The 24,773-nt window shown below is 39.9% G+C and overlaps 1 protein-coding gene across 4 annotated transcripts in view; it reads right to left on the bottom strand.

Annotated features, from left to right (window-relative positions):
* Positions 1 to 1,550: 1,550 nt before the first annotated feature.
* The window catches only part of AMPD3 (adenosine monophosphate deaminase 3), a 48,478-nt gene continuing 25,255 nt past the window's right edge, over positions 1,551 to 24,773 (bottom strand). For all 4 annotated transcript variants that reach the window (XM_050955061.1, XM_050955062.1, XM_050955059.1 and 1 more), the window contains exons 7-15: positions 15,581 to 15,775; positions 15,117 to 15,248; positions 13,853 to 14,016; positions 11,449 to 11,575; positions 10,395 to 10,558; positions 8,096 to 8,216; positions 6,174 to 6,347; positions 5,013 to 5,123; positions 1,551 to 3,496 (exon numbers count right to left, since the gene is read on the bottom strand). In XM_050955061.1, coding sequence (XP_050811018.1) covers positions 3,284 to 3,496; positions 5,013 to 5,123; positions 6,174 to 6,347; positions 8,096 to 8,216; positions 10,395 to 10,558; positions 11,449 to 11,575; positions 13,853 to 14,016; positions 15,117 to 15,248; positions 15,581 to 15,775 — 1,401 coding nt within the window. In that variant the 3' untranslated portion in view covers positions 1,551 to 3,283. The remainder of the gene's footprint in view (positions 3,497 to 5,012; positions 5,124 to 6,173; positions 6,348 to 8,095; positions 8,217 to 10,394; positions 10,559 to 11,448; positions 11,576 to 13,852; positions 14,017 to 15,116; positions 15,249 to 15,580; positions 15,776 to 24,773) is intronic.

The following is a 24,773-nucleotide window of genomic DNA, read 5'->3' as shown; positions in this document are numbered from 1 at the left end:
TTTGTGACATAACATTTTGTATTAACTCAATTTGTCAAAGCAGCAAAGAATCCTGTGGCACCTTATAGACTAACAGATGTTTTGGAGCATGAGCTTTCGTGGGTGAATACCCACTTCTTCAGATGCATGTGGTGGAAATATCCAGGGGCAGGTATATATATGCTAGCAAGCAAGCTAGAGATAACGAGGTCAGTTCAATCAGGGAGGATGAGGCCCTGTTCTAGCAGTTGAGGTGTGAAAACCAAGAGAGGAGAAACTGGTTCTGTAGTTGGCAAGCCATTCAAAGTCTTTGTTCAGTCCTGAGCTGATGGTGTCAACTTTGCAGATGAACTGAAGCTCAGCAGTTTCTCTTTGAAGTCTGGTCCTGAAGTTTTTTTGCTGCAGGATGGCCACCTTAAGGTCTGCTATAGTGTGGCCAGGGAGGTTGAAGTGCTCTTCTACAGGTTTTTGTATATTGCCATTCCTAATGTCTGATTTGTGTCCATTTATCCTTTTCCGTAGAGACTGTCCAGTTTGGCCGATGTACATAGCAGAGGGGCATTGCTGGCATATGATGCCGTATATTACATTGGTGGATGTGCAGGTGAATGAACCAGTGATGGTGTGGCTGATCTGGTTAGGTCCTGTGATGATGTCGCTGGTGTAGATATGTGGGCAGAGTTGGCATCGAGGTTTGTTGCATGGATTGGTTCCTGAGCTAGAGTTATTATGGTGCGGTGTGCAGTTACTGGTGAGAATATGTTTCAGGTTGGCAGGTTGTCTGTGGGCAAGGACTGGCCTGCCACCCAAAGCCTGTGAAAGTGTGGGATCATTGTCCAGGATGGGTTGTAGATCCTTGATGATGCGTTGGAGGGGTTTTAGCTGGGGGCTGTATGTGATGGCCAGTGGAGTCCTGTTGGTTTCTTTCTTGGGTTTGTCTTGCAGTAGGAGGCTTCTGGGTACACGTCTGGCTCTGTTGATCTGTTTCCTTATTTCCTCGTGCGGGTATTGTAATTTTGAGAATGCTTGGTGGAGATTTTGTAGGTGTTGGTCTCTGTCTGAGGGGTTAGAGCAGATGCGGTTGTACCTCAGTGCTTGGCTGTAGACAATGGATCGTCTGATGTGTCCGGGATGGAAGCTGGAGGCATGAAGGTAGGCATAGCGGTCGGTAGGTTTTCGATATAGGGTGGTGGTAATGTGACCATCACTTATTTGCACCGTGGTGTCAAGAAAGTGGACCTCTCGTGTAGATTGGTCCAGGCTGAGGTTGATGGTGGCGTGGAAGCTGTTGAAATCATGGTGGAATTTTTCCAGAGTCTCCTTCCCATGGGTCCAGATGTTGAAGATGTCATCAATGTAGCGTAGGCAGAGAAGGGGCGTGAGTGGACGAGAGTTGAGGAAGCGTTGTTCCAGGTCGGCCATAAAGATATTGGCATATTGTGGGGCCATCAATTTGTCAGTAATTTACAGTAGAACCTATGCAGGCACTGGAAGCAAAATTGGTTGTCCCTTGCAATAGCAGTTAGTCAACGTCTTATAACTGTCCAATAATAAAAGGCAAGCCAAATGACCCACTGAAATCCATTTTTATTAAGAGTCCCATCTTGGTGCTATAGATTGGAATCTCACTGAGAGATTCAACATCAGAGGAGCTGACAAGGTATTGGCCATTAAGAGCTTTGACTAATTATAAAAGGTAAGTTAAGTGTTATTCAAATGACTTAGACAGAAGACAGCGATAAGAGCAACCTTTAAGAACGAGAAGCAATTAAAATTATGTAAAATTGTGCTGCTGACAGTGCAAAAATATACAGTTCTAACCCTTTGTTCAGACTAAACATTGCACCCAAAAGCTTGGATGCTCCAAAGTCCTAACAAAGTGAATGAGGGTGCTGGGAATGTTGGAGCACAGCCTTTGTGCAATTTTCTTAACATACGTTCAAACATATGTTATCTTAATAATATTGCCTTCAATGGGAATTTCAGGTGTGCAAGATCTCACCATAGATGGGGAACCGCAAATTTTCAATTAAAAAAACATTTTTTTTTTGTATGAAACCACATACAATTTTCACAGTGAATGAGGTGCTACTGGTATGTTTAATCATCTCAGTTTGACTATCAGTGCTATGCCATAAAGAAGACCAAGCAGAAAAGAAGAGGAATCACAAATATTACAGTAACTACATTTTTCTAATCCACCTCTTTCATAAATAAAGTTGTTAGCATATAATAAAAAACTGCATATCTCAAAGTGGGATAATTTCTATATAAATGTACACAGATGGCGTTATTATCACCCACTGTAACCGACTAAAATAATATTAACAAAAATGTGGAAGGTGGTCAGAGATGAGACTTGAACTTCTACCAGTAATGGACAGGCACATTTTCTTTGTTCAGGTCAATTGTTTCTGCTTTACACTTGACCAGAGTTGTTCACATGAATTTCCAAATAATTTAGTCTGAGCATGTCCACCTCTCTCTGGTTATAATGTAATCAAAATCCATTCTCCATTTTCACGGCTGTGCTTTCATACTGAAGCTAAAACTTTTGAAAAGTCATTTTATTATATGTTTAACATGTACAGTAATCATTTTCACACAATTTTCTGTTTTCATTTACAAAAAGATATTAGCATCTATTTTTCACACTCACCCCCAAATACTGGGTAATAAGAATGACCTGATGGAACTGTTTTAACCAATTCATAATGATGAAAAAGATATGCAATAATTATCTGGTAACATCTTGTTTCTAAGATCATTGCTGAATACTCAATGTATAGGCTGGAAAGTGTCTCCAAATATTTTCCATAATGAAAGTGAGCTCTACTAAATTGTGCATCATACAATCTGCTAATTAACCAAGGGCTAAATTTAAAAACGCTGTTTGGTATGACTGCCACTGACAACTGTAGTGACAAAAAACAGGTGCATGTGTACTAGCAGCATCTGCTGTCGTCAGGCATCTTGTGTTTGCAGGAGAATACAATAGATCACAGATGCAAGCATTATTAATATTATGATTGGTTTTAAAACTACAATGCAAAGCACAGTTAAAATGCAGTATGCAGCATAAATGATGCAGTTCTGAGCTGACGTGTTTACTGCAGTCTTACATAACCTAATATATGTACAAACTATTACATTAAAGAATGTAATGCAACAGAAAATAATTTTGCACACTGTTTAACTCTATCTCTCATAAATACTTTTCTCCATATTATTCAAACAGTTGTATCTAGGCAGCTGTCAATCACAGAAGATTCATTATTAAAAAGCAGATGGTAAATGCATGTGGTCAGGTGGAAGACAGGCTTGTTTCTTGGTGGTGTGACTCCTTAGATAGAGCTGTAATCTCTTCTGATTTCATTGCGTCAGACAGGAAGCTGAGCTCATTACATAGTGTCTCATACCTGAAAGCCATTCGGATCTGTGCCACATTTGTCTTTCGAATATCATTTCCTTCAGGCCCTTCTTTATAATAATTTACCCCTAAGAATTTTTGTTTTTCCTGTGAACAAAATAAAGTTTAAAGCATTATGGAAAAGTCAGTCTTAAATTACTTTGATTTTTTTTTTACTGCAAGTAAAAGCATCTTTTTAAGCGAGTGGCACTGAGGATAAGTGAAAAGAAACCACAATGAGCTGTACATGTAATTTATGATGTTTAGCCATTCACCTTCTTTTTACGTAGGTAGCTTGCTTGTTTTATGTTGCTTTGCCAATGCAGTTCAGTGCTGGTTGGTTCAACCAAGATATGCTTTTTTCCTATCTGTTTTTTCCATTTCTCCTGAATTACCTTTTACTTAACGTTAGAATCCTTTTAAAAGTTAATGCTATTAGCCTCAGCAGAGTTCTTCAGTCTTATGAGCTGGTTTTCACAATAGCTTTCTATCGGAGCAGAACACATGACATGCTCATGTGTGTATTTCTTTCTTCTATTAGTTGTGATAGTAAAGCTGCTCTGTTACAGCCTGACCCAAAACCCACTGAAGTTAATGGGAAGACCCACTGGTTTTGTTGGGCTTTGCATCAGGAATTTACCACCTCAGGAGTTTAAGGACAGAGATTTAGATATCCTTGGCAAGTTGCCATTTCTTTATTTCTTGGGGGGAAATGGATGACAGTGGTCCCATCAGACCACCAGAGGATGTAAGCCAGAATGGCAGTGGAATATGCACCACAGAGACATTCCTGTGCCAGCTTCTCAAAGGGATGGTCCAAAGAGATAGAGATACCTACTTAGAAAAGATGAAGTAGCTTCTTTAAAATAGCTTTTATGGAGAGAAATTCATAAATTTAAGGCTTGAAGGGACCATTATATCATCTAGTCTGACTTCCTATATAAAACAAAGGACATAGAATTTCACCCACTTACCCCTGCAATTGACCCCAATAACTTTTGTTGATTAAAGTAAGTCTTCGAGAGAGGAATCCAGTCTTGATTTACAGAGACAATCCCCACCTGAATCAACTACTTCGTTCACATTAGGATAGGCAACAGTAAAAAGAAAGGTTCAAAGAAGAAAAGGGAATGACTGAATATATGTATGGACACAGTGTCTTTGTTTGCTTTGAGAATCTCAAAACAAGGCTGGTAAGCTGACAGTTTAATACTTTTGTGGGGTAATGACTGCATAGCAAAGAGCAAGTAAATAGTACCTGAACTCATGCCTCAAGGTGGGGAGAATTAAAGCTATGTCCTTTGCCCTTCAGATAATACGAATAACTATTGTCTGCATCTGGCTGGAGATAATTAATCACCAGTTCTGTAAGTGACTTGCTATTTATTGCTTTTGTCAATGGAACAGAAAATAGTTATTAGGCTCAACATTCCACCAAGCTCAATGTCCAGTCTAATAAGATTGCTCCATGGTCATCATATATCTGGTTACCTATGGTGATGGGTATTTCACACACACCAGTCATTTCATAGTCCAAAAAAAATTCATTTAATCCTTGCATACCTTTATATTCACAAAAAGTCCAAGCAATGACAACGTGTGTCTTGCAACAAACCAAATTTACCTTATGTGATAATCCACTTTGTAGTACGCTGTTTCTTGCTAGTTCACACGAGTCACATGTGCTCAGTTTCCACACTTGAGCTGCTATGGCATATTCCTCCATAAGTGCTTCCTGTACCATCAAAAACATGATTTGTTAGGCTATACCCTATTTAGTAATTGTGTTTGATATGTAATCATTTCCAATTATTAAACAATTTTGTTAGATGGACACAATTTTCAAGTTTTTAGGCTTTAAACTTAATTACTGGAGACTGAATGTTTTGTTTATTTCAAGATGCCTGAGGAAGATTGATTAATTCAAATTCATAGGAATTGGCACCCAAATCCCTTAGGTTGCTTTGCGAATTTCAGTCTAAATGCTTAATGAATACACCCTGAAAGTTTCTCTCTTCTGATCTGACACTTTTGAATGCAACAAGGAGGCAGATACTTGCCACCTGAGAATTCCTCCAACAGTGGGAAGCTCTCAACTGGTGCAAAGTTTGTGCAGCAAGCTCCTGCGCAAACTGCTCCCTATTGTAGGCAGGTTGCAGACGGGGAGGGACAGGGCCGAGTGAAGCAGACTAGAGCACTGCTGATCCTCAGATGGCAAAAGTTAGAGCTGCCCATAGGCTGCTCCAATTCACACTGGGGTTGAGGTCAGCATAGACCAGCCCATAGAATCAGGGAGCTGTAACTAGTTTCCAGGCACTCTCTCCTCTCCTGCACTGAGTGGAACTTGGAACAGGAGAGCATCAAGCCCAGTACATCGAATGAACAATTTGTAGTTTATCTTCACAGATCTCAAATGACATTTTTTTCAGTAAGCTTCAACCACATTCATTAGAAAGGAAACAGATCTTCCCTGCCACCCCACCTCTAAATCATTGCTTATCAAAACACTAACATGGGAGCTCTCCATCCTCTTGAGCTTCCTCTGTACTTGAGGAGTCAGTGGCTGGAAGAGGCAGGATTACAAAAAAAATGTAATTTGACAATTAGTCATTTCCCCATGAAATCTAACAGTTTTCAGAAGAGTAGGAATGAGGGGGGACATTGACTGAGAGGTGTGTAAGGACATGAGGTGTCACATACTATGCCATGAGAAATAAAGTGTTTCAGGCCACTTTGGCACTGCTAACAAATTCACCTTAAAGACAAAAGTTTTCATTGTGCTTACCTTTGTATAATGGAATTGCATAGGATCATCTGTAGAGAGAGAAATGTGAAGTCCCTTATGTAGAAATTCCCGCAGTGGATTTTTTGAATACTCAAGGAATAGGCTATTGTTGCTAAGTGGAGACATGGCAATGGGAATTTGTGCAAGATAATAAAGATATTGAAGAACTGGACTCTGTACAAAAACAATACAGATATTCATTATTTAATGGCCCTGTGAGATAACAGGAAAGGAGGTTTTCAATCAGAGGAAATGGAAACAGCCTAATTGAATATGATTGTGGAAGGATTATGACCAGAAAAACTGAAGTCTGCACTGAACTTTTTGCACAGATTTTTTTCAATATTTTCTAAATGCAACTTTAAATGCCATTATTTTCCTTTTTTTAAAAGCAACAAATATTCTACATGTTGGATGCACTGAGACAGTATTCTCATTAAAACACAATTATTAAGTATTTACAAAGCCCAGTGATTGTACATGATTCTGTTGGAGAGGTCTGTTCCATACTAACAGAGCCCCTACCAAAAAGAACTTAAATACAGATGCCCCACAGGTACATTAGACTAGAGAACACTAGTTATATCCAAAACACTCCACAGAATAGATCAATTTGGTGGTGGTAGTGGGGGTGTGTGTTAAAGAACCGAAGTAAGGAGCTTTCATTTATCTGAGGGTATAAATATGGGTGCACATGTAATGTATTCAGACTCTAGGGGATTCATTCTCATCTGTATTATGACTGTTTTTGGCTTGTAATCTAACTAGCGTACATGACACGAGCCTGCACCACACTTATCAGCTCTGCCAGGTTTATTCCATTCTTGGTTGTACAAGAATAGAGCTGACAGGCTAAAGAGAAGAATAGCATAATGTAGTGAGTATGTACAAACTATAGCACACTGCCTGGGTTTAATTTTAGGACTATCAGTCTTAATAGAGACTTAATAGTGATATGACTTCAGGTCAAAATTTTCAGTTTTGGGTACCTAACATTAGACACCCAAATCTATACCCATATTTAGGCATCTAAATTAGTGGGTTGATTTTCACAGGACTTAAGTACTAGCAGTTCCCACTGACTTCAATTATGTTCTGAATTTTTTAAATAACTTGTTTCAGATGCCAAATTACAGGAGGACTAGACTAGGGGAGGGGCACAATGCCAAAATGTTAATATTTCAGCAAAAATTCTAGAATTTTTGGCCAAAATCAAAAATTTTGATTCAAATATTGCACCATGGAGCCTCATTCCTTCATTCTTCAAGATGGACCAGGTTCCCTGGCTACACTGTATCTCCCAGGATGCACCATGTCTCCTATCTTGCTGAACCATTGCAGGCCATCACCAAAATCTCCGGCTGCCATCATGGGAGATGTGGCTTGGCTTGGGAACTTATCTCAAAACAGACTGCAGGGCCTGCGGCACCCAAACCACAACTTCCATAAAGCATTAGAGTGGTGTTTCCAACTTGAAATCAACTTGGTTTTTTTCAACAAAAAATTGAAATATCCATGGAAAGCTTATGCTTTGCATAAAAACGTGTGTTTTGTCAAAAACCCAATTTTCCATCAAAAATCCATTTCAATCAAAAATTTTCAACCAGCCTTAGGGAACCATTTTGTGGGGAGATGAAAGCAATTCTTCCTAATCTTAGAATAATCATAAGAGATTAATTTTTAATTCAAAGAATTTACACATGAACTATGGGGCGATTCTTATTTGAGTCTTCCTAAGTAAATCACCATTTATAAAGGAGCATGTATTTTTACCAGAATGACTACTGAGTTGATACAAATCTGCCACCCGGTGGCCAATTATTTTCACAAAGATTTTCTTAATGGATGAAAGCCTGGCCCCCACTGAGTTTGAGTTTTTTCAATAAACTAAGACTATGATAAATGAACAACAAAAGCAATACCTTCTTCAGGAGTAATCCATGAGAAATGTTGTCAGATGTCAGAAAGGCTGACACCAGATGAGTGATGGACCCAGCTTCTCCACAATGAGGGCGAAATAGGAAGGTACTCATGCCTCTTTCCCTGCAGAAATTAAAAATAAGTCCTACCCCAAGAATAACTGGTGTCTTTTCACGCATTTTGAATGTAAATCCCATTAATATCAATTGAAAAATATCCATAAAAATAACTATACACATCAATGGGAAAACAGATCTAAGAGTAATTATTTACTTCACTAGACTCAGAGGTGCTTAAATTACAATTTTTTGTCTCTTAACCTGGTACCATTTCTTCCACAAACCATAACAAACCCTGCACAAACTGAAATTACCTGCTAATCTTTGTAGATGCTCAAAACACAGAAAGGATTAAAAGCATACATTTTTGGACTGGCTGAGTATAAAGAGGTTCTGGGATGTAATCTTAATTACAAGTCATACTCATAGAATCAGTTGAGGGTGTATTTCATCTTTGTTGACTTTGCATATGCTATCAGGTTACTCAAAAATATGAAATGGTTTTGCAATGGGGTAGCAATGTTTGCTTCAAAAGCACTGAGCCTGCTGAGACTGGATTAACAAAGTGTTTGTCTTAGCAATTGGCTGAACAAAAAATAGGACTTGTAGGCTCCAAAGCTTTACTTTTTGAGTGCACTTATGTAAAAAAAAATTCTACATTTGTAAGCTGCACTTTCATGATAAAGAGATTGCACTACAGCGCTTGTATAAGGTGAATTGAAAAATACTATTTCTTTGGGGGGGGGTTACAGTGCAAATATGTGTAATATAAAATAAATATAAAGTAAGCACTGTAAACTTTGTATTCTGTGTTGCAATTGAAATCAATATATTTGAAAACGTAGAAAAAAATCCTAAAACATTTATAAAATTTAAATGTGTATTCTATTATTGTTTAACTGTGTGATTAAAACTTTGATTAATTGCAACCATTTTTTAAACTTGCTATTAATTGATCGCATTTTTATCATTTGACAGCCCTAGATATAATCAAAGAATGTATGGCTGATGTTTTACAGATTTAAAGATTGTAAGGGATTTTATTTCGTTTCTTTGAAAATGGTGGTTGCACCCTAGAAGTGGTAAGAATTGTATGGCACTAGAAGGAAAAAGGAATGTTGAAAGATATCCAGCCAAGGTCTAATTTTAGAATATTAAGAGAAATTGCTTAAAGAGGGGGATCCCAATGAATAGTCAGGACAAATAATGAAATACAATCTATTTAATGAATTAAACCATCTGACTGAAGGAAGCATTAAAGAAATTTGTTATACACTGATGCCATCTACTGCATATCAATGGAAGCATCAGAGAAACGGAGACAGCTGAGACCCAGAACAACTGACCAACAGAAATCAAAGGCTGGCCCTTTCCGAAGAGCCCTGAAATCAGGGTATACAAAACTGAGGTAACTGTATGGGACTCCAGAGTTTTTCCAGTAGAGTGCTAAGCAGATCTCACTGAACTCCTCTCTCCTCCTCATTCAGGGTCACAAGACCAAAAATTGACTGAACTCGCAAAGAAGCTGCACAATCCTCAGTGTGATCAACATCTGGACCAGCTATGTAGAAAGGATTCTCCCTTATTCCAGGGTTAATAAGATAAGAAGTGGTTGACCTATTACTACGCTTGTGGTTCAATAAGAATATTTAATCAATTGGCTACATAGTATTCAACAATTAGGATTTCCTGTATCTTTGATAAAGGGCTGTTGTTGAGTCAAGATTTCAATGTTTTTATTTTAATACAATATAGTATCTCTGAAATATTTGGTGGTAAAAATTTACAATACAGGTAGAGTGGAAAATATGTAGAGAACCATACTATAGAACAAGAAAGAACTGACAGACTTGTGGTGCTGCTCCATAGATGAGCTATTTGAAGCACCCTAAACTCAGAAATACACCCTGAATAAAGGCAAGGTAAGCCACAGAGGGCTAACTGTGTTATAAGGATATATTTTCGGTTGAAACAAATACTTTTGTTTTTTGTTGGTGGAGGTAAGTGTGAGTGCCATAATTTAAGTTATAGTATTTATCTGTCACCTAACAATCCCAGACACAATCCCAAATATTATATTTGACTTCAAAACTGGACCTAAAAATGTTCTGAGTTTTAAAATAACAAAATCAAAACTGGGCATAAATTTAGACTAGGTTCAAGATGATTACTGTAATCCTCTCTACCCCATTTTTCCACCAAAGATCAACACAGAATGGTATGGAGGAAAATTACTACTTACTTTCTAAGGTTGTTGAGCACCATGATGTTGGCATACATGTAATACAAATAATAACTATATGGAGGATTCTTTTCACTGGTCCAGATCTCAGGGTTAGGACTTCTGTTAGAGAACATGTGGTCGGTATGTTTGGACTCATCATCAACACTGTCAAAGCCAGTCACCTATGAAAAGGGATTGATAGAAACCTTTTTTTTTAATAAGCAAGTTTCAGAACTATCAATTCTAGTTTTATTAGAATATTAAAATATCCACCTCCACCTGTAAGTACTTGCCCTCCTTCAGTCAGTAATCCTGCCACTCTGCTATTCTAGAGCATCGTTCCAAGATGCACGGGATGCAGAAGGCAGTTCTTTTATGATGTGTTTCATAGGAACTGAAGCAGCAGTTCTACTCCATGGCTAGAACATTTGCTGGAAATTTTGGAACTGATCAGCTGCAGCTTTCAAAATTAAACTAATGTAACTAGTAGCTTTACATAATCCAAATTAGTATTAACATTTTGTGCATACTTTATTAAAGCTCAATCATAGATTTAGTAGTCCTTTCTCAACATGAAGACAACTGGCAGGACAAATTAAGAGCATGAGGTGATATGGACATATATTAAGAAGCAATATTAGTATTTTTCTTTGATTGCTGAAGGACCGCTATGGAAGTCTTTATAGTTTAAGGAACTGAGTTTTTTCAAATGACTTTTTATTCTGCAGGCGGCCAGCAAAAGGGACTTTTGTGGTGCTTACCAGAGCTTGTTCTTGCTCTCTGCACTAGCATGAATGTAGATTCACTACTCTCTTCTACAGACAGGACTATTAGAAGGAGCCCTGTGCTGCTTCCAGATTAAATAAATGGTGGTTGCTTGTCAACACATTCTTACCCATATTTATACTGAGGCATATGAGTGTTTAAAAAATATTAACAGCTATCTTCACAGGAGGGTTTTTATTAATAATGTCAGGGGCTTTCACCATCTCCCCTGATACAGAAACTAAAAATCTAATTGTGAAGAGAGGATCCATTTGGAGTAAGGCACAGGAGAGCCATACATACTTACATATTTCAGGAAGAGGTGCAGCTCCCTGTGATTTGTGGGATTGATGGTTGCCTCAAACAGAGGTAAGAAGATGTTCTCTAACATTTTCCCAAAATTAGCCAGAAGATTTTTTGACCTAAATATGTCACTGAAAGAAGCAGATATACAACTGTAACTACTTTTAATTTGTCAGCCAACCTTTTTCCTCCCTGACATTCTCAGAAAACATTTTAGGGTCATATTCTGTCTGGATTCAGAAATCCAAAGCATTTATCACATGGTTGGTGCTACACAAATATATATTTTGGAACCAAGGCTGTCCTTTTTTTTTCTTCCTTTGTTCTGTGTCTGTACAGCACCTAACACAATCGGGTCCTAGATGCTACTGCAATAGAAATAATAAATACAAGTGTCAGTAATAATAATAATAAATATCAGAGGGGTAGCCGTGCTCATCTGTATCCACAAAAACAACAAGGAGTCTGGTGGCACCTTAGAGACTAACAGATTTATTTGGACATAAGCTTTCATGGGTAAAAAACCCACTTCTTCAGATGTATGGCGTGAAAATTACAGATGCAGGCATAAATATACAGTATATCTGTGCCTGCATCTGTAATTTTCACCCCATGCATCTGAGGAAGTGGGTTTTTTACCCACGAAATCTTATGCCCAAATAAATCTGTTAGTCTCTAAGGTGCCATCAGACTCATTGTTTTAATAATAATAAATGTTAGCGCCATGTATCCATCCTGAGAAATGTATCAATCGTGAGAATAAGTAACCCATTTCCTTAAAGGAATCCAGGCACTGAAAGTGGAAAGGAGAGGTAATTGTGTGATTCGGTTTTCCAAATGAAGCTATTGTAAAGGAAAGTAAAATGTTCTGTCACTTTGTAATACTGAAGTTTCTCTTTTGATAGTCCCAGTCTGCATGACTATTGCAATGGTCATCCTCTGATTTATAATGTTGTGCGGGAAAGTTAAAAGAGAAGAAGCAATATGCCCAGGGGTAGCTGTGCTATGCTGACAACTCATACTAATTTTCCAGATGCCTAAATTCAAAACATACAATTCAGACACCATCTACTATGACAATCTATGGCAAAACTCATAAGTTACAGCATACATTGCTTAGTATAGTAGTCCCCAAGGATGCTAAATGATTGGGTGAAAACTGATATTGATTTAATTTTGTAATTTATAATTTGTTTTGGTTGAAGTACCATGATCTTGTAGAAAACCCTCTGACAAAGTTTGCAAAGCATTTCCCCCTCCTTATGCACCATTTCTGGAATCAGATTCTCACTGTTTCAGTAATCAAAACTGTAAGTGATATTTTGACCTGCTTTTGATAAAATATGTTTTCAACATTAAAAAAAAAAGTCATTTGAGTTAGATGTTTGTAAATATTTTTGGAGGAAGTCACTAGTTTTGAAAAGCTTGAAGAAGAATAAATTTTAGTCCCACAAAGGAAGCCTGCAGATTGAAGCAGCCATGCAATTAGCCACAAGGAAAATTCCCTGACATTTTTATTTGAAAGAAAGAAAGAAAGAAAGAAAGAAGTACAGGACAGCTGGTGTAGTAAGATGAGGCCCTGAAACACAAACCCTTATCGAAGGCCCAGTATGAGGCCTGAACTAAAGTATAGGTCAAGACTTTGCTAACATAAAGCAAAGTTAAGCTGTGAGCCAGAGGCAGGCCCTGCTCACAGATGCTAGCAAGGAAAGGGCTTTTTGCTGATACTGCAAAAAGAGACATACCTAAAAGGTACTGGACACCAGATATCAGAACATTTGCATACCTATACACTCCACACAGATAACAAGGAACAGGCTGATCCATCCCAATGACAGGGCCAAAAGGGTAATATGATGGATAGAGTTGTTTTGTTCGAACCAACATGTACAAGGTGAGAGGCAACACCTTACTACATAGAGGGGTTGCACCTCAATACGTCAGGAGTGATGTGTAACTTGTTTGTACCTCTGTATAAGAATGCATCCCTGAGTGGATGTCTTTGTCCAGCCTAGGGGGTAGTGGAAAGTGTCACCACTGACTGAGCTGAGTCCATTGCCAGGGGGCGCATATTCGTAGTATGTCCTGTAGAGTAAAGTCTAGATGGAACTATCATTGTGCTTTGTTTGACAATAAACCTGGCCAAAGTGCCTTCATACCTTACTAGAGTCTGTGGACATTGGGGGTTCTCTCGGGGTCTGCTGTGTCAGCTATCTGCGCAGAGCTGGGACAGCACACAGAGGGAGCACGTGCACACAGCCGATTGATATCAACATTGAACAGAGCAGAGCACCACACCGGGAGCATCTGACAACAGCTGGTAACGCTAAGGGGATAGTAGAAGAGAAAATGCATCCTTTTGCAAGATTTTAATCTGTTCTCATTACCAATAGCTCCTGCTTACTTACTAAATTCTGGGAACCTGAATTATCCAGCGTATGTTGGGTGAATAAACCTTGTGTTCAATGAACCATATTGCCAAATTCTTCCATTCATCTGGAGACCGCCCATAAATGGATAACCGAGGTTCCATATACTGGTATTTATTTTCTTCTAGCTCACGAGCTACTTCCTATTGGAGAACAACTCATTAATGTTTGCTTATGTAAGGACACAACGTACCATGCATAGTTAGTGTTGTTTTTGTCTACCACACTTTTTTTCTCAGACCTGCTCTACAATGGAATGCAGCCGATCTGAGTCTGGCAACTGTTAAACGTAAAAGGAATCTTGTCATTCCTGCTAAACTATCCCATTTAGCATGCAGGAAGGAATGTCATTTAGTGGCTAACTTTGAAATCTTTAAAACAGTGTGGATTTAAATGCAATCTTTGGCTTCGGAGGGCCTTCCCTCTGCCTTGTGGAGTCACTTACACCACAATATCCTACAATGATAGCATTTTGCTCCCCCTTTACACTGTTGTAAATGACTACACAGTGTGCAAGACAATGGAGAAACAGGCCCATAATATGTATGTAAATTGCCTCCTGAAAAAGTTACACTATTAGCTTTAGTGAAACACATGTGTAGGTGTGGAAAGAAACTGAGTAATGCATATGCAGGAGGCCTCTCCTCCACACATTTTTGTCGCAAGAGGACTTTTGCAGCAGTTGTGTATGTATACCATTCCCAGCTCCTCAGTCTTTAATTTCTAGTGCTGAGGGCTCCCTATCATGTCCTGAACCACAATGTTCTATCACTGGCTGCTTCCCATTAATTTGTAACTGCACAAGATTGAGGAGGCTTAGGAAAGCTCAAGCTCCCCTGCAAGTTAGAGCATGTACAATTATACAGGATGTGCAGATATGCAGGCAGTAATTGGCTCGGCAGAGGTCTCAGACTGGTAACTTGGTACAGCAGCCTGAAGCCTTTGGGAATATCCAAACCATTGTACATACTGTAAATTACTTCTACAAAATACTGTGCCATTACAGCTGGAGAGATACAAATAAGGGGCATCACTTATGGAGCAAGGTAGGCAATCCCCATCCCTCCCAACTTTTCATAGGTATATATGCTCTATTATGTCTTTCTCCCTCTCACACACACCACACACACACAGACTTTGCAGGATATGTAATCACCTTTTATGTTTCTATATGCTTACACAATTTCCTCTCTCTCCTCCAGAATTTTTCTGAAATGATATCCCTGGTACAAATTTTATTTACCTTGACCATACGAGCAAAGTATTCACCACCAAGGTAGTTCTCAGTTTTCAAGTACAAGTCCCTTAGCTCACTGGCACCAACTGGATTGTACTTGGAGTTAAATTTATCAAACCGATGAAATGTTTGGCGACCCTGGAGGAAAAAAACATCTCAGTATACGTATCCAAAAACTAGTGGTTAGGAAATACCTAACCGTGTTATAAATCAAATTAATATATTTGTTTTCTACTAAGATTGTTTTCTAGCCACAAAACTGTTAGGAAAGAAACAACCTAAGTAAATCCTTGTTTACAACATAGTGACAAATAATTTAAGCACTGTTTTTTTGGGGTGTATTTTTTTTTAAATATCATTCAATGGATGGAGCAAAAAACTCTTTCCCATCCCTTCCCTTCTCCCCAAGCAGTTTGCACTAATAGAGAGCTGATTTTTTTCTATTTTATTTGTTGAGGGAATAGACTTACAGCATGGACATCTAAAGAGTCTACAGTGAGGTCATAAGGATCCATGTGAAGGCTCTCAAACACTTGCTTTAAAGTCACCTTCTTGCCTTCTTTCTCTGCCACAATCCGATTTGACTCTGTTTTGTAAGTGCGCTTAATGAACTTCAGCAAATGTTTCTGATTCATACAGGCAGCAGCATGGATATGAGTATCAACCTGAAATAAAAAACAGATTACTCTTGTTTAACAGATAGTACATGCCCTTTATCTAGCCAAGTACCTCTGTGTCATACAGAATTATAAAAATGTCACACAATATTTCTCTTTAGGAATCAGATGGCATGGGATATTACATCCCTCAAAATGTTTCAGCTCCTGGGTCTCAAGGGGTGAGGAAGAGGGGGAAGAGTTACATTACATTAACATAGTGCCCAGTTAATATTTTTTAAAGGGTATTTTAGTTTCCACAGTTTTAAACTAGAATATAAAAATTATTGATAGATTAAACTAAAGAGAGATGATAAAAAACCTGGAACTCTTAGGACAACATCCTGCCCCCCATTCCCAATGGAAAAGAAGTTGAGTAACAGGGTTGTACACAGATGATCTCTTTCCAGGGCTAAATAGAATCCTTCCCCTCATGCTGCAAAGTGAGAGCACTGCTGCTCCACAGGCATTCTGTGCAGTCTCAGCCATACTGCTGCCAGTACAGTGCTGTCATCCTTCACTGTGTTGTAGAATAGCTGCTGGATCTGTGTAGTTGTGCGTGTCCTCCTTCCTCATCTGTTCCTCTCCCACACCATCCCAGACTCTGTTGTGTGTTTCACTTGTGTGATCCCTTCCCTCCATGCAGTGGAACAACACTTCTACTGTTGTCAGGGTTCTTCACAGTCACAGCAGAGCGTGGCATGAGATGGGATTTGACCCGTAACTGATATTAAGAAAATGGCTTCACCTTTTGAGGACCTATTTTGTAATTTATATACCACCATATTATTGGATCCATTTATGAATCACTGATGTCTTTGAGCAGACTACTAGGGTGGTTGTGGATATTTTCTGACTTGAAGAGACTTATGGTCCTTAGCTGTTTGCTATTATGTGGCAAACAAACAGTAGCTCTGATATGCCTCTTTGACACACAAGTAGCTGAGGCCATTTGAGAGAAAACACACAAGCCAAGCACTTTATTGAAAACTACTCAGTAGTTTTCCAAGTTTCACTATAATGCAGTGATGCTGGCCTAACTGCAGGGCTAGAGTTTAGAGCTTCTTTAACCTCCTCTTGCAATGAGAGAAAATACAGAGGGCCACAGAGCTTGCTTCAGGGAATACCCCCTCCATTTTGAGACCCTAATTCTGCCCAGAAGTTTCAGAATGTCTTCATTTTGGTTACAGAAACAAATACACTCAAAGGGTTTGTTTTCCAGAGATGCTAAGCAGTCACATCTCCCCTTCACTCCCATTGGAGCATCAGGTGTTCAGCATTTCTGACAACCAGACCCAAGAGCTTTACTGATAGATATAAAATAATCCATTTGGGGTTTTTCTGTTCAGAAGGAAAATAAACTGGCAATAAAATTAGCTCAGAAGTAAACTTGCAGGAAGGCCATCTATTTTACTCTTCATCATGAATATTAGGCAAAGTGACAGTCCATTCAAAAACTGTGCAATTCCTGTGGAACAGACTCACAGTTAATGTCACTGCCATTATACCTTTCACACAATACAAATTATTCAGTAGGAGGTGAAGCATACTGGCATCCAAAACCATTTTGATTTCTTGAGCTTTCTGACACTCCTATCCTGCAGCACCCCAGGAATAATAGGGAACTTACATTCTTCTGTCCAAGAGATCATACTGCTACAGTGCCTTCTAGGAAGACTACTTTGCAACATGTAACGTAACATATTCAAAGTAACAACTGGGAACTTTATTTTTCAGCTTTCTCCTTCAACTGCATGTGCAATACGTGGGGGTGCATCCAACTTGTACACACAATGACCCACTCCCCTTGCACTTAGGCCTCACTGGTGTATAACTGTACAAGGGAGCACAGAAGAGGGAAGGGAATCGGGAGTGTTCCCCAAATTTCCCCCTCCCCTTGTTTCCCTGGGCAGGAATTGGGCACAGTACTTGAAAGAGGTGGAGCAGGAGTGGGGTCAGAGCTCTACTGAACCCACCAGCAGAGCTGCACCCCATTAATGAAGTGGCAGAGTTGCTGTTCTAAAGTTGCACTTGGTGTGAATCTGCATGAGAAATTCCGGTTGATTCAATCCAAATTTCCCTGGGGGCTTGTGAGGAGGTGTTAATCTCACACCAGCCCAGCTAGGGTGAAGGTGGTATGGAAGGGGTCAATTAACCCTACAGGCTGCAGCTGGGGGGGAGTCAGGCTTGGCTGATAAGCACTAATTGAAGATGAAGCCCAGCTGGTCAGGAGCAGGCTGGGCTTCTATAAAGCCATGAGATTGAGCGCAGAAGGCAGTTGCAAAGAGAGGATCTAGATGTTCTCTGGGTAAAGGAAGGAATCAATCCACCCACACAAGCCATAGGATCCTGTCTGTGGCAGAAGAGGTTTACCCAGAGATGTTATGGGAATGAAAGCCCATGGAAGGTAAACATACCTAGGTACCACCTCTTCTGTCAGCATAGGTAATGTCTGCACTGGAGCAGTGCCACTATAGCATTTTAAGTGTAGACATACCCTAAGTTAAGTGCGGAGCTGTTGAGTAGCTATGCTTATACTCTGACAAGCATAATGATGTAAGCAACATAGCTATTTTTACTGCTTTAAATACAAGGGTGTCTATTGTGCATTTAGTTGTGTATCCTAGACCTCTGACTAGGAACTAACTTTCTCCTGTATGCTGCATCACCTCAATTACCCACATAAAGTAACCACCTAGCTCAATATTGATTACTACATTGCACATCTAGGGCCAATTGCTATCTAGCTTCTTTAGTTGCCCTATTATTTGCTGGAACATCCACTTGCCTATGAAAACCCCCCACATCTTCATGCACAAGCTAAGTGTGTGTTTATGCAAATACATCTGCATTTGCAGACTGCCTGTGGGCAGGCCAGACTAGGGTGTGTGGGTACACCATGGCTCATGCTGGAAGGATTGCAGAAGAGATGTATTGTAATCAGAGGCCTGTTGGGGTGCACTCACCTAGGGCACCCCCTTGGGGGCTAGGTCTGTGGATCATCTCTCATGCTGTATAGAGAAACAGAAGGGGGCGCTCTGGGCCTCAGGATACTCTCTGTGATTCAGCTCTCTGGCTAGGCCACTATACAGTTGCCCCCTCCACCCTGCTTCTGGGATATCACAGTCTCTCTGGATTGGCTATCTACCTCAATCTCTAACAATCCTATGCCACTCCCATCTGCTACTCCAGGTTCTAGCCTGGGACCCTACAATCAGCAGGCAAGGTCTACACAATCTCAACCTTTGCTTTTCTTTCTGTGGGAAGCACTGTCTACATCAAGGGTCAGTCCATCATAGCTATTTCCCTTAGGGACATAAATTCATAGTGTAGACCAGCCCTTAGAGATGTTCAAGGTGTTGAAAGATTTTGATTCTGGACACAGGCACTATGTTCACTGTCAATATTCTCTTGCCCAATGAAATACTAGAAACTAGTTGGTTTGGCTGATTCACTGAGCACCTCAGGTACAGTTAATAGATGTGACCTAACTTCCAGGGAAAACAGTTAGTAAACATAAAATCCAACCTTTAGCAAACCTGAGTAGAGTGCAGAACGCAACTCCCAGATGCTGTAGAACTATAGGGACTCAACCTCCTGTAATTCATAAACCTTGTAGATAACCATTCCCTCCTTTTCAACCCAAAAATGAACACACCTTTGTTGAAGGAAAAGACTGGAATCTTCTTTACTTGCTGTCAAAGATGGTGACCGATCAGCAATTGCAGCTTCTTTAAAGTCATTCTACTCAGAAACAATTTTTTTCTCTCAACAATATATGGGTGATTCAAGAGGATCATGTAACGCCTCTAAGGTGTTCTCACTACTCTGCCATGGATGCCACCATATCTGAGCTAAGATCAGGAAGCTTATTCCCAGGGAAATATGACTCTATTCATTATCCGGTAGTGTGATCACTTTCCTGGCACCTCTGTCATTATTTCTGCCGGACTACTCCAGATTTTCTGGCTACCTCCCTGAAATATACCCAATAAATGTTGACCTCCATGAGTGTGGCAAACCGACACAACAACATTTACTTGAGTATAATGCAGTCTTGAGTTTCTGAAATGTACTTGGAAAAGTGATCCGTATATTGTACTGCATAATTTATTAGCACACGTTTATACACACTGACAATTCAAAGTCCGAAGATGAAAATCAACTTGGATAAACCAGCTAAAAACAGAAATCTGAATAAATGTTGTCATATATGATTTTTGACTGGAGTTATGCAAGAGTTTGTCTTTGAATGCAGCATAAATTGTTTTGAAGTACTGTATGACCAACCCATCCTCCCCCTCCACAAATTTGCCTTTATTTGAAATTTCATCACAATGGCTATTTTTATCATAAGCATATGAAAATGTAACTGCGTACACTACTTTTTCCGTTATGAAAGACATCTTTGCTCAAAAACGGAAGCATATTTTCACTCAGGGGTCTCTGTGTGTATGCAAAAATTGCAAAACTAGGCTCCTTTTTGAAGAGTTCTTGATATGGTGCCCAGAGTGTGCTAAGGGTACTATAGACAGATCTAACAAGTCCCTGCCCCAAAGACCTTATATGTTCTACCTTAATTACATCACATACAGACAATAGAGAGAGAGGAGGGATTCAATATAAGACTGAGGCTTTTTCTTCCTATATGTTTTCCAGTCTTTCCCATTTGACCCTTTTTGGATCTGTTTCTTGTCATTTGCGCTGTCTTCAGACATTGTCTCATGTCTCCTTTGATATCTCCTAAACTTTTTCCTTTTGGTGAAGAGAGTCAGAAAACTCACTGCAGGGTTTCCTGGTTTCCTTCCATATGAGAGAGCATGTAGCCCATGATCTTCTTAATCTCACTACTTTATTCAAATAAACCAATAACCCTAATGATATATGGAAGCTTCTGTTCGAATATGGACTACACCTCATGTGAACTAAATGTCTCACTCAACAAAACCCACTGCACCCCAAATGTTTCCTTTAACCTTTCATTCCAGTGTGCCACTGATCAAAGAACTGCAGCACTCCCATTTGCCCTGCAGCCCTTCCTGTCAGAGAGCCAACTCTACTGAATTTGCACTGAAGGTTTTCCCCCCAGGTCACCTCTCCTCCTCTTGTCACAAGACTGCCTCTGGACCCTTTTGACCACCCTCTGCTGTCCGAGCAGGGAGAATGAAATAGTAGTTCCTCCCACCAACCAGATAGGACAGCTGCAGTTGTATATCCTCTTCATCCTGCCTGGGTCCCCATACTTACCACATCCTCCTGCTCCCCTCACACCTAACCTCCTATGTCCACTTCCCTCATTCCACCTTCCATTGCTTCTCTTCCCTACCACCTTTACCCCTGCCTCAGCAAAGCATGTTCCTCAGCTGACACACTATGCACACAGTCCCCCTCACTAGCCAGCCATCTTTCACTGATTTCCATCCTACTGTCCCCACTCCTGAATTTTCAAAAAGTTACAAATGAAGGGATTAACTGTTTCTCTAAGCTTTTACCTACACTGTTTGGCTTGAATCTGTCTCAACACCTTCTAAGTCACCAATAAAGCAGTGTGTGGGATGGGGCAGTCTGCCCCCCTTAAAGGTAGTAGGGCCTAGTGGTCAGCTCATGCTATGATTTGACATTGCTCTTTCAGATTTTGAAAGGTAAGATATATGTACACACAAGGATGTAGGGGATAAGGACAGAGAGGAAGCAACTCTGGGAATAAGCAGTGCTTGGGTGGAAATCTCATCACTGTGCCTTTAAGGGCCCAGGGCCAGGAGCTGAGAGCGGGAGGCAGACTCCCCCCTCAACAAACCAACTGGGAATGAGCTGGGCGAAGGGGACCAACATAAATGTTGCTTCCTCTCTCATAGCAGACAGACACCAGTAGGAGAGGTCTGTGTCAGTCAGTCAAACAAACCTTCTGAGCCTGAGGACTAACAGAAAGGAAGAGTCACCTAAGAATAAGCTGGCTAAGGCCATACTGGTGACTAAATTACAACCCTGCTCCAAGAAGGAGAGCTGCGGACTTCTGGGTTAAGGAGAGAGTTAATGACTGCTTGAATTACCCAGCTCTCTGAGGAGGGCTGGGGTTGCTGCCTTAAGGAGAGACAGTGACTGTTTAACTGAAGTATACCCTGTTCCAGGAAGAGAGCTGGGAATTCCTGTCTTGAAGGGGAGAGAGTGACTGCAACTCTTACATGGACCCAGAGTGGGGCAACTAACACAGTGAGTCACACTTGGTAAAAAGACTTCAAGGAAAAAATCCTAGACCCCACATGGGGGGGGGGTACATGTCTTAAACCAATTTAGTTAGGGTAACAGTGAAAGAACATGAGGGGGCCAGGTGTGCAATGATACTACAGGGCTATGCTGGAGACCTGCACCCCATGATAGTCTATACAGATAGTCTTATGTGCATATATTATATATAAAACAACATTGTCACCAAGTTGATGCTATACATTTAGAACAGTTAATGATAAATATAGTCACAGGTGTCTTGAGCAGTCTATTGATGGTGATGTCTTTCCAATACTTAAGCCAGTGAAACTCTCAGCTGTAAACTACTTGGCTTTCTAGGTACATACACTTTCTCTTGTAAACACTACTACCCTTCCTAGGTAAGAGCTTCATACTACTTCCTGTGAAACCAATGAGACATCTAACATTAACTTCACCTAAGCAGACCTTAGGATAGGATCCCACAAGGTGGTAGCATCCGCAACTTCCATTAAGACCAATGAGAGATGAGGATGGTCAGCACTTTCTAGGATTGGGTCCTTATTCACCAACTGTCTCAACAGGAAATGTGTAGTGTAGGCTCAAAAAATATAGTACATGGAGTGTATAGGAACTGCAATCGACAGGGGGTTATAGAACTAAATAAAACCTGGTTTACATGGCTTCGTCCATTAACCTCATAACTGTGCTACAGCCCTATAACTACTAAATAAGAAACTGGCAGCTATGGAGACTTAAGGACTCGAGCAGAAGTAGCAGTGCAAGCTCCCCCTCTCCCCAAACCCACTGCTGTGCACCAACCCTAATATGGAAAGTTTTCTTCTATGGGCTGCTTCAGCTTCTGTGTCAAATCTGTCCTTGGATTTTCTGCTGAGAGATAGCTAACACCAGTACTATGTATTGCTCATCTGTGATTCCTCTTTTGGCTATCTTAGCTTTAGTGAGGTGTACACTGATAAGCTGGGAGCTACAAAAACCCCACCAACTTCTGGTCACTGCTAACCTTTGACACATGGAATGTCTCCATGTCCCTTTACTAGTTCCCATAACCATGCGCTTTGTCTTCCCTACATCCCTATGCCTTCCTTCAGAGGGCTGCAGCAGGTTGCAGAATTACCTCTAGAGTCTTGAATTCAAATGTTTTCATATCATCCACATAATGGAAAAATCTCACCTTAAATAAGGCCAGCCCTAGAATATGTTTCTGGGATGTAAGGTGTGAGGTGCATTAGCAAAGCACCCAATAGGATTTGTATAACATTTTTAAAGCTATACTTTCTTCCCTAGCCACTAGTATTAGTGTCTCCCTTCAGGAGTATCAAGTTGATATGCAAACTTTAGAATAAAAAAGATGTTCTTTAAGATTGGTAATTAATAGCAATATTGTTCATGATTAACAACTTGGCTGGACTTGCTTACATTATTTAACCCCAGGACCGGAAGACTTAAAAGGGATGAAGTGCTCCCTCTGTTACTGAGAAGGGGAAAAGCCATTTGTTACAATGTTGTTCACCCTTAATTCCACCTACTGAGTTTTGCTGCTTTGGTTGGGATTTATTTACTCATGTGAACAAATCACAACCAAAGCAACAAAACCCAGTAGGTAGAATTAAGGGTAAACATGAGACTTACTATTACTAGTCTAGTGGATAGGGAGGAAGCTGTAGATGTGATATCTTGATTTTTAGTAAGGCTTTTAACATAGTCCCACATGACATTCTTGTAGGCAAATTAGGGAAATGTGGTGTAGATTAAAATTCTATGGGGGGCATGCTTAACTGGTTGAAAGACCATATTAAAAGAGTAGTTATGGTTCACTGTCAAACTAGAAGGATGTATCTGGTGGGATCTTGCAGAGAGATGTCCTGTATCTGGTATTCATCAATATTTTCACTGATGACTTGGCTAATGCAGTGGAGAGTCCACTTATAAAATTTGAGGATGACTACTGAGCGTATTTACTGAACTTGAAAAATGATACTCTATTGCTTAGCACAGATCCATAACACTTTTTTACTGCTCAGTAGTTAACAGACCATTCTGTAAATACATCCAGGCTGTCTAAAAATACAACTGGCAATCTTTTTGAGTTTAAAGGAGGAGATTTCCTTGCTTCTGGCAGAGATCATCCCCATTTCTGTTTACTGCTGATCCCTTGTTCAAACATACTTGTGAACAGTGCATTTATCTTTGATGCACCTGATTACACAAAGTGGAAGATATGCTTTGCTATAGGCACAGTTTCTCAGTCGTTCATTTAAGAGAATTCAACTGTAAGTCCCAAACCACATCTCTGCATTTCAATATGCTTTCCTTCCTCGTACGCCGTGACTACGCTAGCCACATCTGGACTTCACTAGCACAGTATGAAACAAACATATTATGAAACTGAGCAACGTTACTGGTATCAGTTTTTTTTTTTCCAGGCTGGCTCATTTTCTTTTGCCGTGAACAGTCCTACGGGGTGTGTGCAATCTGTCAGTGGAGAAGATAAGAACTGGGTCTGGACTTGCAAAGGGAGGGATTGGTGAAATGGTCTGTTCCAACCAGATAATAAACTCAGCTTATTCCAAGCCTTAAATTTGTTCCTAAACTATCTATAATAACTGAGGCTGCAATGGGCCTGCAATGAAGAGTTAAACTTATAAACGATATGTGTTTAGCTTTTTTAAAAAATTACTATATTAGAATATTAGCCTGTAATCTAAATGTTTAGTGTGTGTGTGGTATTTATACAGCATCCTGTTCATTCCATCTATATTTCACACAAAAGTGAATGATA

Source organism: Gopherus flavomarginatus, chromosome 5 (assembly GCF_025201925.1).
Source record: "Gopherus flavomarginatus isolate rGopFla2 chromosome 5, rGopFla2.mat.asm, whole genome shotgun sequence".
Lineage (NCBI taxonomy): Eukaryota > Metazoa > Chordata > Testudines > Testudinidae > Gopherus > Gopherus flavomarginatus.
The sequence above is the reverse complement of the archived record's forward strand: the minus strand, read 5'-3'. Positions and strand labels throughout refer to the sequence as shown.